Here is a 17,351-nt window from a genome sequence, read left to right as displayed (position 1 = left end):
GGGAGTGGAAATGGTTTGCGACTGGGAGGTGCAGTTGTTTGTTGCGAACTGAGCGGAGGTGTTCTGCAAAGCGGTCCCCAAGCCTCCGCTTGGTTTCCCCAATGTAGAGGAAGCCGCACCGGGTACAGTGGATGCAGTATTTGCAATTCCAAAGAGGTAGATACCTAATTTACTCAGCCTGTCATCACTGGACAACTTTCTCATCCCAGAGTCTAATTCATGAACCAATATTACCTCTAGTACGAGCATATAACTCCATAAATATGAAAACCGAAATGAGACATGTTTATTTGAGATGTGGTCTCAGGAAAGCCCTGCACAGTTGAAGTTCATTAGACATCTGTCCTGGGACAGATGTTTTTAGACAGCAGTATCTATGACTTGAAGATGACCTTTGCTTACCCAAGTTAGGAAAGGGCTTGATAGAAAAATGTCTTTAAAAAAAAAATGCTGTCCCACTTTCTTCTGGCTGGAGAGGCCGATGCTGTGGGATCACTATCTTTTGTGGTCTAAGAGAGGAAGTTCTGAATTTTGCTGCCTGGAATGTTGGAATACAGGAATAACCGCAAGACTGTCTGGGAATAAGAACTGCAATTTCATGCAGTGGACCATCAAGATTCCCAATTGACATTGCTGCCCTGATTGAGACCACCTTCCTGGTACAGGCCAATAGAAGGAGCAAGCAGCGGACAGATTTTCTATCGGCAAGGCAGCAAATCTCCACGAAACCATCATTACATTAATCAGTCTAACTGAAGCATTTGATTTGGTAAATTGCGAGTCCCTGCACATCAACATCCAAATTCTGAAGTAAAGGAAGCTGCTTCATCACAATCCTGCAACTGCTTTGTAGTGATATGACTGCAACTTTTTTTAATATATTGGCACGTTTGAAACAGGTATTCGATATCTGTACTGAGGCAAGCAAGGAGTTCCCATACTATTGATAGAATCTCAGAATCCCTGCAGTGTGGAAAGAGGCTGTTCGGTCCATCAAGTGTTCACTGACCTTTCTTATCGTCATAACCCTTCATTTACCATGGTTAATCCATCTAGCCTCCACATCCCTAGATACTATGGGCCAATTTAACATGACCAATCCACTTAACCAGTGTCAGATTGTTAAATACGTTATTTGCCATAGACCACGGGACAGTTGAGCTTCTGAGTATGAAATGCCACCTGGATGGAAAACTTGTTTAGTTTTGACACAGAGGTAACAGAGGTTAAATTGACCACCAGTTTGCAATATGCAGATTGCTGCTGTGCTGTTGCTCATTGTGCACCAGATTAGCAAGCCTCTTTCAATCTTGTCAATTCTGCATACAAAAAACTCGCTCAGTCCGTAAATGCTACCAAATCAAAACTGCATCAATCCAAACCGGGTAAATCTGCCTCCTGTGTATCTTGAAGAAAAGGCTTGAATATTTCTGTGTTCTTATGATTCAACAAATGAAAGATGTTTTTCAATTGTGAACATTCTCTGTTTAGAGCAGTTGGCATTATTATCACCACATTTATCATCACTGAAGAATCCTCTAGACCCAGAATGTTAGTTTACTGTCTCTCCAAGGATGCTGCCTGACCTGCTGTGATGTCCAGCATTTCGATAGTGTGGAGCTGGAGGAACATAGTGGGTCAGACAGTCTCAGAGGAGCAGGAAAGTCAGCGATTCAAGTCAACACCCTTCATCAGGACTAGTGAAAAGTGCTGACCCGAAACATCGACTTTCCTCCTCCTCTCATACTGCCTGACCTGTGTTCCTTCAACTCCATGCTGTATGAACTCTGACTTCCAGCATCTGTAGTTCTTGCTGTTAGTTTGTGTTTTTGGTATCATCAACATATTCCTGTATTGCTGCTTAACCTGCAATGTCCGCTGAAACGGAAGAGCATGAGAGAGATTCAACCTGCAATGCTTGCATCACAATCTTCAGATTCAATGAGATTACTATCAAACAAACGCGAGTGTCCTTCTTGAAGTCAGCTCCACAAACTTTCGGGCAAATCTCCAGCAAAATCAACCATGTTGGACTGAAAAGCATTTTCCCAGCAGGCTCCTATTTGCTCAACTCTCAAATGACCATTGTTCCAGTTGAGGACAAGGTAAATGCTATAAATACATGCTCTCTGAAGCACTCCTTGAAGCACTGCAGCATTAACCCTAATGAGTGGGAGGAGCTTGCTGTCAATTATTTAAAATGGTGACAAATTGTCTGTCAAGTTGCATCATGCTTTGAGTCCAAATACTTAAATGATAAGGCAGAACAACAGCGTAGAAAGAAAGAAAATGGAGCAAATTCTTCTCTCCGATTCCACTGTCTCAAGTTGCCTTGCTGCACATGCATAAAGATCTGCAGGTCAAGAATCCTGGTACTTAAGGCCCACAGCAGAAACATGTGAACCTCAGTAAATGTATACATGAATTAAGTGCTTGTATTTACGCAGTTAACTTCTCAATCTCACGTCAACTGGCAGAAAAACCTTGATCTGGCAGGTATAATTGTCATTTTATTTTCCATAATGATCTCTGCCTCAATCTGTCAATGATTCTGCATCTAAATGAGCTTTGTTTCAGCTAGACTTGGCTTATAAATTGCTGCAACTTTTTATTTTTCAGTTGAAGCCCATAATCCTGCAGGTTTCCCCTTAGTGTTCGTTTTTAATGGTAAAAACGTGTAGTGCTAGTCACCCTTTCTTACCGAAATTTGCTGTGGTTTTTCTTTCTAGAATGCTGATGATGACGACGAGGGTGAAGATGATGAAGAAAATCAGTCTGACAGCAGCAGCAGTTCTTCATCAGAAGAGTCCTCTGACTCAGACTCTGACTGAAGTGCTCTGCTTTGATCTTCCAGGCAGTACTAAAACTATCAGCCTAAAGAGCCCTCATGCCTGCTACCAGGACTGTTTGAGACAATTGACAGAAGCAGACATTCTAAAATCTGATGTGATCCAGCCATCGTTGTCCAGTCAGTTCCATGGGCATATTGACTGGGCTTTCCTGAGTTGCTTTCAACTCATTGAAAACCACTAGTGATGCAAGTAAGAATGGACCAAATGGAGAATTTGTAGTCAGTTTTCCTTTTCCACTAGAACAATCCCTGTTACAATCATTCTAAAATTACTCTCCGTCGATGTACTGCTGAGTGACATTCAGGGCTCAACTTCTTAAAAACATGGCATAACAGTTCCCTGGTGTGGTTTGGAGTACATCTTATGTAATCAGAAATACAGGCACACAAGATCTCAAGGCATTTGTGTGTTTTGAGTGTGAATTCACTTACTGCATTTAAAGTTGGTGTTTGGGTTTATCAGGTCATTCATACTTGCATTGCAATGCTTTTGGATTTTTAATATTTTTTAACAAAAATGTGGTCACTGAAGTTGGATCCTGCCTCGTTTACCTGCTACCAGTTCTGGTCCACTGTTGAGTTTGTTTCGCGTTAAAGCAGAACCAAAATGTCGGCGTGGTTAGATAGCAAGTATCGAAGCCTTCAGTTCTTTAGTATTTCCATACGTGGGGTGCCCTGGTCTTTTACTTTGGGAAGGGGGGAGGGGGAGGTGCTTTTCAAGGGCAAAGTGTGGGCCTGTCAGTGGAAATGGCCAGGATCAGACCCTGTGTATAAGCACAGGCTGGTCTAATTCAGTGAAGAGTATTTTGTGATGTTGCAGTTTGTAAATACGATGGATGTTTTTCGAGGGAGATTTCAGATTCACTATTTAGTGACTTACATCTCTCCTTTGTAATATGAACAAAGTCATTGAGTGGCCTGCACCAAAGCAAGTGCTCATTTATTTTAACAGCTGAGGATAGGAATAAGCTCCTGTGTTGCCCCATGCCCTTCAAAATTGCAAAGGAATCTGTTGTCCTTACAAACCACATCTTTCTGGTTACTTAAAACTTTGTTTTTCTGCATGTGTAGTCTTTCCTTAACGTGTTTCCTTATGGAGGATGTGACTGCATTACTGCAGAGAAGCCCAAGTATTTTGTATCATTTTAGTCTGTCAGTCTGATTTTTGAAGAGTCATAATATTGGTGGGAGTTGATCTTGATGTTCTAGATGCAGTTTAAAGCTTGCAGCAGAAACTGCAAATGGCATTTTTGTATTTTTCAAATTCTGTTTTGTCACTTCTGAATGGAATGTACACTAGCTCTCTGGTCATCAAACCAAATGCAAAGTATATTGTGAGAAGTTTTAATGAACAGTTTCATCCTCCTTTGAATTGTAGAGTCGAAAGATTGTACTGCCGGAGTCCTTTTTCACAAGAGACTGCACAGAGCTGCTGGAGTCAGGTCCTGTACATTGCTCCCTTGAGTTTGGAACACTATAGTACTGACATCTCTCTTGCAGACAAGCTCAGCACTTTCTTTTGCATAACTCATAATGAGACTATGTTGTGTTTGTCATTTCTTTGCACACCAGAATTAAGGAATAATTACAGATTCAGGGATTGAAAAAGAATCTCTCTTCCCAGCATGGGAAGTGATGTGAATAAGTTTCCAAGTTCTAGCTCATTTAAGAAAGAGGCAGAATCAGAATTTGAAGTCTCAACAGCTAAACCATGCCCTCTGTTATTTTCTCAAAGTTGTCAACTTGTGAGACATCATCATAAAAGGAGAGGGAAAGGAGGGGAGAACCTGAAGTGACTGAGCCTTTTACTGACTGCAGCTTTGCTTAAACTCCGGATCATGATTTGAATACCTTGTCAGCTTGTGCCCAGTTTCAGAGTGGGGTGGATGTCTTTTTAAAGGGTACTGAAAGAGGCACTTTGTTGTACTTGTTGGGTTTGAATGAGGATGTATGGTATCTGTATATAATGTTGTTTGTATTTTGCAGCTTTACTTTCCATTTTATTTTGATTCTTACAGTAAGGTCAGGAGCACTGGGCGTGTGTACTGTAAGAGGTGAAATGAGTGCATTTTTGCACTCAATGTGAAATTGTGCTAGTAACCCATACGTACCATGTTACTTTTAGCTTCTGTGATCTTTTGGGAATTTTTCTAATATTTAAAGATTGTTTTGTAGAGAGAATGCCTCACTGATTTGTATTTGCTGATTCTTGTAATTTGATGTTGGAACTTCTGAAACATTTTATAGGGAAAGCATTCCTTTTGTTCAAGTGGTTATAAGCAACCATTAAAAATATGAAAACACCGGTTGCTTTATGAATACAATTATTTAACACATAGGATAATTACATCGGATTTTGGCCATTGTAATGAAGTGTAGCAGTGAAATGCAAATATGCTTCAGTTCTAACTGCCACCATTTTCCTTATTGCGTTTACACTAAATGGAGACTGAAGTTCAAATTCCTAAAATATACTGTACAATTTCTCTTGCTGAAAATTTTTAAGGGAGAACTGAAGGATTGGGTGTCTTGTGAAGGTGGTGTTTACTTCAATTGTACATGTTACAGGGTATTTTCCAAGACAGTATTGCAATACCATGCAACACTTTCAGAGTGTAAGAACACAATCTCAAAAGATGACTATTGTTCATCAAAGAACAAAGTTGCATATGTGGGCACCTTTTTTTCAATGGCAACATCTCAAAACAATTTACAAATTACATTGGCACTGCAGTTACACTTCAAATGTAAGGAAAGGATAATGCCATTTGATATATAGCAATTTCTGCTAAAGTGCAATAAATGATCAGATGAGTAGTTTGAAACATGTTGGGGAAGTAATATTGGTTATGAAACAACTCTTCGAGTAGTGCAACGTCCACCTAAGAAGTCAGCAGATGCCTTCAACAGCTCATTTGAAAAATAGTTGTCAGTACAGATTACGTACTCTATCTCAAGTAGAACTTCAATTGTGAACACCACCTACCTCAGACGAGTGCTACCTAGTGCCAAAGCTGACAGCTGGTAGTTCATTATATATTACAGTGCTATCCATTGAGCTGTTGCTGTTGAACTACGGTAAGATAACCCCTTTACAACCTACTGCGAGGAAGAAGGGAATCTATCTTTGGATAATTCAGACAGCAAAACAAAAAAAATCAAGGATCCAAATACGTTGAATCATTCTCCATCTGGAAAGAAACCCACATCAATGGCAGCTGCACTGGAGAGCTGAAGATTGATTAGTGATTGGGGTTCAAAGCATGCTTAATTAATAATTATCATTAAAGATGAGAAACAGAAGGAAGAGAATGAAAACAATTCAGCATCATGAGTATTTCATCATTCCATGTGTTCTACTGATAGATTTGAAACAATTGAGAATTTTTTCCCCTAATTTGAAGCAGGAGTAAGCACTCTTGAGGATATAATTATAGTGTCAATTAAAAAGAAACTTTGTTGAGTTTTGATTTTAGATTCTTATTGATGGGTGAGCGATCTTAACTTTTCAACACTTTGGAAGATCAAAGGCAGGCACTCCTCTGTCTATTCCATATTTGTGCACACAAAACAATCAGTTTGACTTTGATCAAAAGTAGTGAAGTATAATTTAGATGTAAAGCATCTTATCCCTGACATGACTACCGTTTAAAGAAGTTCACAGATTTTGATTGTCTTTTAGGGTGGGATGTGAGTCTATGAATAGGAATCTGGCTTTCCTTGGTCTCCTGTTATTATAAGCAGCTCATTTGTATTCTAGGGTATCGTCTTTGCTCGTGACAGCTTTTAGGGTGGGTTTTGAACCCACCCTATTACAACTGAGTGGAAATATGTGGTCTTGGCTCTAATTCTAATTTTATGTATCCAAGCGACAAAGTCACCATCAAACACTGCAGACTGGTGAAAGCAGCAAAGAGTTGAGCTTTCATTTCACTGAGAACTAGTGCTTAGATCACATTTGTGATATTCCATGAAATGGGCTGAAATTCTGAAAAGGTTATTGCCTTTTTGCTGTAATTAGAAGGACTGAAGTTTAAAATGAGATCGGACGAGTTCCTCGATAAGTTAACTCTGCTTTCTCCTCTGAGAGTTGCCAGCCCTCAGTTTCATCAGTTTGTTTTTGTTTGTGTTCTGCAGCACCTGCCAGTCTCTGCTTATATATTAAATTGTAGATCAGATTTGTAAAGGAACATTGAGGGAGTGGGCTCCGTTATCTGAAATGTAAAAGGATTTGATGGAGCAAGAAAACCTCTGTCCAAAAATAAGATGGTATTAAAGTCTTGGAATCCAGAGGGAGATCACCTAGCACTTATACACTGGACTAGTAGAAATATTGAATTTTGTTTCCCTTTAAAAGTTGAGGATGTTGTAACAATTACCTTTTGGATTTTTCTTAGGTAAGATTATTGAAATTGGATGTTTGGGGGCTATAGGTTATTTAAGTATGAAGATAGGGAGAACATCTATTTCATGGAATGGTGAAGTAGAAGTGAGAGCTGTTACTATACGTGTATGCACCTAAGAGTCAGACATACAGAAACAGACCCTTTTAGTCTACCTCATCTGTACTGAAGTAGTCCTATTTCCTAGCATTTGGTCTGTATCCCTCTAAACCTTCCCTACTTACCTATCCAGCTGCCGTTTAAATGTATCTATCAGCCTCCACTTCCCCCTTGGCAGCTGTTTCCGTACATGTACCACCTTCTGTGTGAGGAAAAAAAAATTACCCCCAACATCCTTTTTTTTAAACTTTTCCCTCTCACCTTAAATCGCCTCTGGTTTTTGGACTCCCTTAGCCGAGGGAAAAAGACTCAAGTTATTCGATCTATCCATACCCCTCATGCTTTTACGAACCCCTACAAAGTTACTCCTCAAGCCCTGCTACACCAGCTGGGACATGGCCCTAGTCTCTTCAGCCGTTCCTTTAACTGAAACCCTCTAAGCCCCTGACCATCCTTGTTGATCTTGTCCGTACCCTCTCAATTTACACTCCAGGAAAGATTTCGATTTTTCTCTGCAGTTTGCTAAGTGGGCCACTACAGTACGTCAAACAAATATAATCTTACATTAAATCAGTTGACAAACTCCAAAATCCGTAAGCCAGTTAAATGACAACTTTTTATAAAACGCTAAAAAGCAGCAGCCCAAAGTGCCTCCAGTTATTGTTCCTATTCCGTTTATTATTGGAAAGACAGTTAATTTAAGGGGTGGGAGTGGTTCTAATGAGTTACTCGACATGTTAACTCTGCCTTCTCCCCATAGAGCTGCTGGTCCAGCTCAGTTTTGCAAGCGAATTGTTTTTGTTTCAGTTCTCCACCATCTTTCGCTTCTTAAATTACATCGCAAATCGGTTGCATACAGCTCATCAGAATGAGGGGGTGCGTTCCGTTATGTGAAGTGTAAAAGGACTTGAAACTACTCGCATCCAGGAAAGAAACTGAGAATAACAGGTTTTCAGCGTCTAGGATGCCAGACGACCATCAAGCAGCACTTCTCCAGTAGTGTAGAAATTTCGCTTTTCCAGCCAAATTCACGCATTTGAGTAATCTGAAACCAAGCAAATAAGAGCTTAGTATCTTCACATCACAGTCACTTATTAGCTTCGATTTGCCTTCTTTATTACTAGGGATAACAGATCTGCAACCAGGAACTGCTTCCAGTTGAGCCCATTCATTACTGACTAGTACTCTTAAAAAGTAAATTTCACCTTAGTGATTATAAACTCTAAACTGTTAGTGAAGATAAAGGCAAGGTATGACACCAGTCTCAAAGTGACCTGTGTGCACCTTTGTGGTTTACATAGTAAGGCCCTAGAAGTTTTAGTTAATTGATTTGTATCAAGCTCGAAGTACAAGTCTGCAAATCAACAGACACCATTCATAGATGTCGATGAAACCCCAGTATTTGTGATCAGAAACTCGCTTCTTATTTGCTCGATCATCCACACTGGAGTATAGCATGGTTATTCATATGATGATGGTTTTCTGAGCTTTTAGCGGAGTAACTAAAAAAAAAAGTTATCCAGGCTCCAGTTCAACATAAATCGGCCTTGGCCCATTATGCTTCTTGCAACAAGGGTCCCTTGCAGATGACGAGTGATATCGGGCTTGGCTCCTTTCAAAGATCTAGTGTGTTATATGATTTTTTTCGGGACAGTGTTTAAAACAATGCACGGATGTCTTGACTTCTCTCCAACTATTTTGCTCAATAAGTGTTCCAGTGAATTGGTAACTTCATAGATTATGCCAAATGATGTGCTTTCTGGCAGTAAGAAATGCAGCAAAAAGTCATAGTTTTACTCTACCCAGTGTTTCCCTGGGGTTTGGAACATTTCTTCACAAAATTATATTCATTGTATTTGAATAAAATACTTTGTACAGGCACTTCCTAAGGTTGCATATTAGCCGCATCAATCAAGTAATTTAAAATGGATCAAAGAGCGAAGTTATTGTGGATACTCGTTAGAATCATTTACAAGAACTGCATAATACGTACTAAAAACGACTGGAGTATTTTACTGGGGATAATGGGAACTGCAGATGCTGGAGAATCCAAGATAATAAGGTATGAAGCTGGATGAACACAGCAGACCAAGCAGCATCTGTGCTCCTGAGATGCTGCTTGGCCTGCTGTGTTCATCCAGCTTCACACTTTATTATCTTGGAGTATTTTGCTTTTTGGAAGAATGTAGGTATGAATAGTCCTAACAAAACGCAAATGAAACCAGGAATTGTGATTGTCTGCTTTGGAGTTAGGAGAACGCAGGAAATCCTACTTTTGCGGGGTACTGTTGCGCAATATGTCTTTGCTCCGATGTGAACGCTGTGTTGGATCTCTTACACCGAAACTAGCCGTGCCACGTCCTTCGGAATTCGTGGGATAAGTCACCAGTGCTGTATTACACGGCGCATGTAATACTTGTTTTTTTCTTCGTCTTTCACATGGATATGTGCAATCGCGACAAATACGCGCATTTTAAATGTCTGCAAGATGCAGCGCTCGGGTGGGGGCTGGAATTGGGACACTTCCTCGTTGCAGATTCAACTTACATCGATTGCAGTGAAGTGTATCAATTGCTCCTGTTCCCGTCTGGGAAATGCAGCCAGTGACAGACATGCCCATTTGGGAGGAGATGCTTATGTTAGTGGGTCAGCGTTTGGATGCAAGTGTAGCCTGTTTTTGTAAAGAACTCTCCTGATGGTTGTGTGGGATCCCAGGGAACTGGGTGCGGAGTTTGTGGGCGTCTCTTTGCAGTCTGCCCTTGAAGAGACATTACTCCCAAAACCCTAAGAGTCTCGCTGCAGCAAGCCCTGGGGCAGTGAGGGCTCTGTCTCCAATAGATCAGGCCAAGCAGCATCTTAGGAGCTTTAGGAGCAGATGCTGCTCGGCCTGCTGTGTTCATCCAGCTCCACACCTTGTTATCTCGGATTCTCCAGTATCTGCAGTTCCTATTAGCGATTTACAGCCTGCCCTGAAAGCAGCACTGCTCCCGTAGCCCCGGATCATTGAGGGCTCTCGCTACACCGTTCTCGGAGTTAGTGAGGAACAGAAGAGTATCCCTGCAGCCTGCCCTCGAAGCAGCATTGCTCCCTTAGACCAGGAGCAGTGAGGGCCAGGGGACTGTCTCTCTGCAGACTGTCACGGGGAGCAGCGAGGTACACGGGGCTGACTCTCTGCAGACTGTCACGGGGAGCAGCGAGGTACACGGGGCTGACTCTCTGCAGTTTGTCTCAGGGAGCAGTGAGGTGCAGGGGGCTCTCTGCAGACTGTCACAAGGAGCAGTGAGGTACAAGGGGCTCTCTCTCTGCAGCTTGTCTAAGGGAGCAGTGAGGTGCAGGGGGCTCCCTCTCTGCAGACTGGCTCAGGGAGCAGTGACGTGCAGGGGGCTCTCTGCAGACTGTCACGGGGAGCAGTGAGGTACAGGGGGCTCACTCTCTGCCGACTGTCTCAGGGAGCAGTGAGCTCTCTGCAGACTGTCACGGGGAGCAGTGAGGTGCAGGGGGATCCCTCTCTGCAGACTGTCTCAGGGAGCAGTGAGCTCTCTGCAGACTGTCACGGGGAGCAGTGAGGTGCAGGGGGCTCCCTCTCTGCAGACTGTCTCAGGGAGCAGTGAGGTGCAGGGGGCTCTCTGCAGACTGTCACGGGGAGCACTGAGGTACAGGGGGCTCCCTCTCTGCAGACTGTCACGGGGAGCACTGAGGTACAGGGGACTCTCTCTCTCTCTGCAGCTTGTCTCAGGGAGCAGTGAGGTGCAGGGGGCTCTCTGCAGACTGTCACGGGGAGCACTGAGGTACAGGGGGCTCCCTCTCTGCAGACTGTCTCAGGGAGCAGTGAGGTGCAGGGGGCTCTCTGCAGACTGTCATGGGGAGCGGTGAGGTACAAGGGGTTCTCTCTCTCTGCAGCTTGTCTCAGGGAGCAGTGAGGTGCAGGGGGCTCTCTGCAAACTGTCACGGGGAGCAGTGAGGTACAGGGAGTTCTCCCTCTCTTTCTGCAGCTTGTCTCAGGGAGCAGTGAGGTGCAGGGGGCTCTGTGCAGACTGTCACGGGGAGCGCTAAGGTACAGGGGGCTCCCTCTCTGCAGACTGTATCAGGGAGCAGTGAGGTGCAGGGGGCTCTCTGCAGACTGTCACGGGGAGCAGTGAGGTACAGGGGGTTCTCCCTCTCTCTCTCTGCAGCTTGTCTCAGGGAGCAGTGAGGTGCAGGGGGCTGTCTGCAGACTGTCACGGCGAGCACTGAGGTACAGGGGGCTCCCTCTCTGCAGACTGTCACGGGGAGCAGTGAGGTACAGGGGGCTCCCTCTCTGCAGACTGTCACGGGGAGCAGTGAGGTACAGGGGGCTCCCTCTCTGCAGACTGTCTCAGGGAGCAGTGAGGTACAGGGGCCTCTCTCTCTGCAGCCTGTCTCAGGGAGCAGAGAGGTACAAGGGAGTCTTCTCTCTGCAGCCTGTCTCAGGGAGCAGTGAGGTACAGGGGGCTCTCTCTCTCTCTCTCTCTGCAGCCTGTCTCAGGCTATGGCTGAGTAATCGCTCGACACTCGTCCAACCAAACTTGTGACGGCCTCTCGTCCCCGTTCTCCCTGGGAAACCAATAGCGCCGCCCCTCTCTCCCGTCGATTGGCCCGGCGGCGGCGAAGTCCGCCTGCAATTGGTGAACACTGCTGTCAATCCCCGGCCCTGTGGTGGTAGGAGTGGGGCGACGTGCTTCCGCTCTCAGGTTTGGCTGCACGCGGCCTGGGGCCGGAGCGAGAAGCGGCCGGAGGCGGCGCCGGGCGGGGAAAGGGTGAGAGCCCGCTGGTCCCAGCCCTGGAGAGGAGAGGAGAGGAGAGACCACAGCAGAGGGCGGGCGAGGAATCGGCGGTAGCCGCCATCGCAACGCCCCCAGCAGCACTGTGACGGCTCGGCGTTTTGACGGGGGGGAGGGGGAGCGGACCGCCGTAGTTCTGCAAAATGGCAGCTCGGGCTTGAAGTGCGCCTGCGCCCGGAGCTTGCGACTCAGCAGCAGCAGCAGGAGGAGGAGGAGGGGCCGCGCCCGGCGCTGATTCGGAAAGCAGCATTCAGTCCGGGCACTTAACGAAATGCAGGACGGCCTTGCGGTCGGGGGCGCTGCCGGCCTGCGGAACTGCACCGTCCGGGATTAATTACTCCTGAAGCGGCTGCGCTAAATAGGCATCTGCAGGTAAGAGCGTGGCCCCAGGGAAGGGGTGGACCCGGGAATACAGAGAGGAAACCACCCCCCCCCGGGGTTGGTGTAGTGTTTACTCCCCCCCCCCCCCCCGGGGTTGGTGTAGTGTTTACTCCCCCCCCCCGGGGTTGGTGTAGTGTTTACTCCCCCCCCCCCCCGGGGTTGGTGTAGTGTTTACTCCCCCCCCCCGGGGTTGGTGTAGTGTTTACTCCCCCCCCCCCCCCCGGGGTGGTGTAGTGTTTACTCCCCCCCCCCCCCCCGGGGTTGGTGTAGTGTTTACTCCCCCCCCCCCCCCCGGGGTTGTGTAGTGTTTACTCTCCCCCCCCCCCCCCCGGGGGTTGGTGTAGTGTTTACTCCCCCCCCAGGGAAGGGGTGGACCCGGGAATACAGAGAGGAAACCACCCCCCCCCGGGGTTGGTGTAGTGTTTACTCCCCCCCCCCCCCCCGGGGGTTGGTGTAGTGTTTACTCCCCCCCCCCCCCCGGGGGTTGGTGTAGTGTTTACTCCCCCCCCCCCCCCCGGGTTGGTGTAGTGTTTACTCCCCCCCCCCCCCCCCCGGGGGTTGGTGTAGTGTTTACTCCCCCCCCCCCCCCGGGGGTTGGTGTAGTGTTTACTCCCCCCCCCCCCCCCGGGGGTTGGTGTAGTGTTTACTCCCCCCCCCCCCCCGGGGGTTGGTGTAGTGTTTACTCCCCCCCCCCCCCCCCCCCCGGGGTTGGTGTAGTGTTTACTCCCCCCCCCCCCCCCCGGGGTTGGTGTAGTGTTTACTCCCCCCCCCCCCCCCCGGGGTTGGTGTAGTGTTTACTCCCCCCCCCCGGGGTTGGTGTAGTGTTTACTCCCCCCCCCCCCCCGGGGTTGGTGTAGTGTCGCCCCCCCCCCCCAGGGGTTGGTGAAGTGTCGCCCCCCCCCCCCAGGGTTGGTGAAGTGTCGCCCCGCCCCCCCCCCCCCCCCCCCCCAGGGGTTGGTGAAGTGTCTCTCCCCCCCCGGGGTTGGTGAAGTGTCTCTCCCCCCCCCGGGGTTGGTGTAGTGTTTTACTCCCCCCCCCCCCGGGGTTGGTGTAGTGTTTACTCCCCCCCCCCCCCCCGGGGTTGGTGTAGTGTCGCCCCCCCCCCCAGGGGTTGGTGAAGTGTCGCGCCCCCCCCCCAGGGGTTGGTGAAGTGTCGCCCCGCCCCCCCCCCCCCCCCAGGGGTTGGTGAAGTGTCTCTCCCCCCCCCGGGGTTGGTGAAGTGTCTCTCCCCCCCCCCCGGGGTTGGTGAAGTGTCTCTCCCCCCCCCCCGGGGTTGGTGAAGTGTCTCTCCCCCCCCCCGGGGGGTTGGTGAAGTGTCTCTCCCCCCCCCGGGGTTGGTGTAGTGTCTCTCCCCCCCCCGGGGTTGGTGTAGTGTCGCCCCCCCCCCCCCCCCGGTTGGTGTAGTGTCGCCCCTCCCCCCCCCCCCCGGTTGGTGTAGTGTCGCCCCTCCCCCCCCCCCCCCGGTTGGTGTAGTGTCGCCCCTCCCCCCCCCCCGGTTGGTGTAGTGTCGCCCCTCCCCCCCCCCGGTTGGTGAAGTGTCGCCCCTCCCCCCCCCCCGGTTGTGAAGTGTCTCTCCCCCCCTCCCCCCCCCCCCCGGGGTTGGTGAAGTGTCTCTCCCCCCCTCCCCCCCCCCCCGGGGTTGGTGAAGTGTCTCTCCCCCCCTCCCCCCCCCCCGGGGTTGGTGAAGTGTCTCTCCCCCCCTCCCCCCCCCCCCGGGGTTGGTGAAGTGTCTCTCCCCCCCTCCCCCCCCCCCGGGGTTGGTGAAGTGTCTCTCCCCCCCTCCCCCCCCCCGGGGTTGGTGAAGTGTCTCTCCCCCCCTCCCCCCCCCCGGGGTTGGTGAAGTGTCTCTCCCCCCCTCCCCCCCCCGGGGTTGGTGTAGTGTCGCCCCTCTCCCCCCCCTCCCCCCCCCGGTTGGTGAAGTGTCGCCCCTCCCCCCCCCCCCCCCCCTGGTTGGTGTAGTGTCGCCCCTCCCCCCCCCCCCCCGGGGTTGGTGTAGTGTCGCCCCTCTCCCCCCCCTCCCCCCCCCGGTTGGTGAAGTGTCGCCCCTCCCCCCCCCCCCTGGTTGGTGTAGTGTCGCCCCTCCCCCCCCCCCCCCCGGGGTTGGTGTAGTGTCACCCCCCCCCCCCCCGGGGTTGGTGTAGTGTCACCCCCCCCCCCCCCGGGGTTGGTGTAGTGTCACCCCCCCCCCCGGGGTTGGTGTAGTGTCACCCCCCCCCCCCCCGGGGTTGGTGTAGTGTCACCCCCCCCCCCCCCGGGGTTGGTGTAGTGTCTCTCCCCCCCTCCCCCCCCCCCCGGGGTTGGTGAAGTGTCTCTCCCCCCCTCCCCCCCCCCCCGGGGTTGGTGAAGTGTCTCTCCCCCCCTCCCCCCCCCCCCGGGGTTGGTGAAGTGTCTCTCCCCCCTCTCCCCCCCCCCCCCCGGGGTTGGTGAAGTGTCTCTCCCCCCTCCCCCCCCCCCCGGGGTTGGTGAAGTGTCTCTCCCCCCCTCCCCCCCCCCCCGGGGTTGGTGAAGTGTCTCTCCCCCCCTCCCCCCCCCCCCGGGGTTGGTGAAGTGTCTCTCCCCCCCTCCCCCCCCCCCCGGGGTTGGTGAAGTGTCTCTCCCCCCCTCCCCCCCCCCCCCGGGTTGGTGAAGTGTCTCTCCCCCCCTCCCCCCCCCCCCGGGGTTGGTGAAGTGTCTCTCCCCCCCCTCCCCCCCCCCCCCGGGTTGGTGAAGTGTCTCTCCCCCCCTTCCCCCCCGGGGTTGGTGAAGTGTCTCTCCCCCCCTTCCCCCCCCGGGGTTGGTGAAGTGTCGCCCCTCCCCCCCCCCCCCCCCCCCCGGTTGGTGTAGTGTCGCCCCCCCCCCCCCCCGGGATTGGTGTAGTGTCGCCCCCCCCCCCCCCCCGGGGTTGTGCATTGTCGCCCCCCCCCCCGGGGTTGTGCATTGTCGCCCCCCCCCCCCCGGGGTTGTGCATTGTCGCCCCCGGGGTTGTGCATTGTCGCCCCCCCCCCGGGGTTGTGCATTGTCGCCCCCCCCCCCCCGGGGTTGTGCATTTTGCGCCCCCCCCCGGGGTTGTGCATTGTCGCCCCCCCCCCCCCCCAGTGGTTGTGCATTGTCGCCCCCCCCCCCAGTGGTTGTGCATTGTCGCCCCCCCCCCCCCCCGGGGTTGTGCATTGTCGCCCCCCCCGGGGTTGTGCATTGTCGCCCCCCCCCCCCCCCCCGGGGTTGTGCATTGTCGCCCCCCCCCCCCCCCCGGGGTTGTGCATTGTCGCCCCCCCCCCCGGGGTTGTGCATTGTCGTCCCCCCCCCCCCCCCCGGGGTTGTGCATTGTCGCGCGCCCCCCCCCCCCCGGGGTTGGTGTAGTGTCGCGCCCCCCCCCCCCCCCCCCCCCCCCCGGGTTGGTGTAGTGTCGCCCCCCCCCCCCCCCCCGGGGTTGGTGTAGTGTCGCCCCCCCCCCCCCCGGGGTTGGCGTAGTGTCGCGCCCCCCCCCCCCCCCCCCGGGGTTGGTGTAGTGTCGCCCCCCCCCCCCCCCCCCCCGGGGTTGGTGTAGTGTCGCCCCCCCCCCCCCCCCCGGGGTTGGTGTAGTGTCGCCCCCCCCCCCCCCCCCGGGGTTGGTGTAGTGTCGCCCCCCCCCCCCCCCCCGGGGTGTGTAGTGTCGCCCCCCCCCCCCCCCCCGGGGTGGTGTAGTGTCGCGTCGCCCCCCCGGGGTTGGTGTAGTGTCGCGTCGCCCCCCCGGGGTGGTGTAGTGTCACCCCCCCCCCCCCCGGGGTTGGTGTAGTGTCACCCCCCCCCCCCCCGGGGTTGGTGTAGTGTCGCCCCCCCCCCCCCCCCCCCCGGGGTTGGTGTAGTGTCGCCCCCCCCCCCCCCCCCCCCCGGGTTGGTGTAGTGTCGCCCCCCCCCCCCCCCCCCCCCCCCGGGGTTGGTGTAGTGTCGCCCCCCCCCCCCCCCCCGGGGTTGGTGTAGTGTCGCCCCCCCCCCCCCCCCCGGGGTTGGTGTAGTGTCGCGCCCCCCCCCCCCCCGGGGTTGGTGTAGTGTCGCCCCCCCCCCGGGGTTGGTGTAGTGTCGCGTCGCCCCCCCGGGGTTGGTGTAGTGTCACCCCCCCCCCCCCCCCCGGGGTTGGTGTAGTGTCACCCCCCCCCCCCCCCCCCCGGGGTTGGTGTAGTGTCACCCCCCCCCCCCCCCCCGGGGTTGGTGTAGTGTCACCCCCCCCCCCCCCCCCCCCGGGGTTGGTGTCGTGTCGCCCCCCCCCGGGGTTTGGTGTCGTGTCGCGCCCCCCCGGGGTTGGTGTAGTGTACCCTCCCCCCGGGGGTTGGTGTAGTGTCCCCCCCCCCTCCCCTCGGGGGTGTTGTAGCGTTAACCCCCAACCCCCCCACCCCCCTCTCCCCTGATTGGTGCAGCATTAACTTCTCTTCTCTTCCCTCCCCCCCCCCCCCCCCCCCCCCACCCCAACCATGGTTGGTTTGTCAGTATTTTGGATATACTGAGATGCAAGGGATCCCAAAGGTCTAGTCTGGACGATGAATCTGCATGTGAGCAGTGAGGATACAGTCGAAGAAAGCATCACTGTGTTTATTGCCCGGGAGGCATCTGTTAGAATAGCTTGAGAGTTGGATCTGCAGTCATAGCCTAAAGGAGAAGATCACCAAACCAAGGGGGGAAATGTTTTGATCCAAAAAAAACTCTATGTAAACACAGAATGCAAACACAGCAGATGCTTTCTAAAGAAGTGGTTTGTGAATGGTATGTTAAAATGAGTGACAGATAAACTTTGTTTCTTCACAATGTAAGGGAAATAACTGTTTTCTTTTCCACAGAATGTTCAATCCTGAAGGTTGTTTTTATTTA

General features: G+C 52.0%; 2 protein-coding genes across 14 annotated transcripts in view; both read left to right on the top strand.

The window, feature by feature from the left end:
* Nucleotides 1-5,155, top strand: part of ubtf (upstream binding transcription factor) — a 75,301-nt gene extending 70,146 nt beyond the window's left edge. For all 13 annotated transcript variants that reach the window (XM_048560382.2, XM_048560385.2, XM_048560383.2 and 10 more), the window contains one exon: nucleotides 2,730-5,155. In XM_048560382.2, the coding sequence (XP_048416339.1) occupies nucleotides 2,730-2,831 (102 nt within the window). In that variant the 3' untranslated portion in view covers nucleotides 2,832-5,155. The remainder of the gene's footprint in view (nucleotides 1-2,729) is intronic.
* A 6,873-nt stretch (nucleotides 5,156-12,028) lies between these two features.
* atxn7l3a (ataxin 7 like 3a) overlaps nucleotides 12,029-17,351 on the top strand; it is a 30,644-nt gene continuing 25,321 nt past the window's right edge. Inside the window, exon 1 of the mRNA XM_048560414.2 lies at nucleotides 12,029-12,524. The gene's annotated coding sequence lies outside the window, so the exon portion shown is untranslated. The remainder of the gene's footprint in view (nucleotides 12,525-17,351) is intronic.

This window comes from Stegostoma tigrinum, chromosome 31 (assembly GCF_030684315.1).
Source record: "Stegostoma tigrinum isolate sSteTig4 chromosome 31, sSteTig4.hap1, whole genome shotgun sequence".
Lineage (NCBI taxonomy): Eukaryota > Metazoa > Chordata > Chondrichthyes > Orectolobiformes > Stegostomatidae > Stegostoma > Stegostoma tigrinum.
This window is presented reverse-complemented; position numbering and strand designations above follow the sequence as displayed.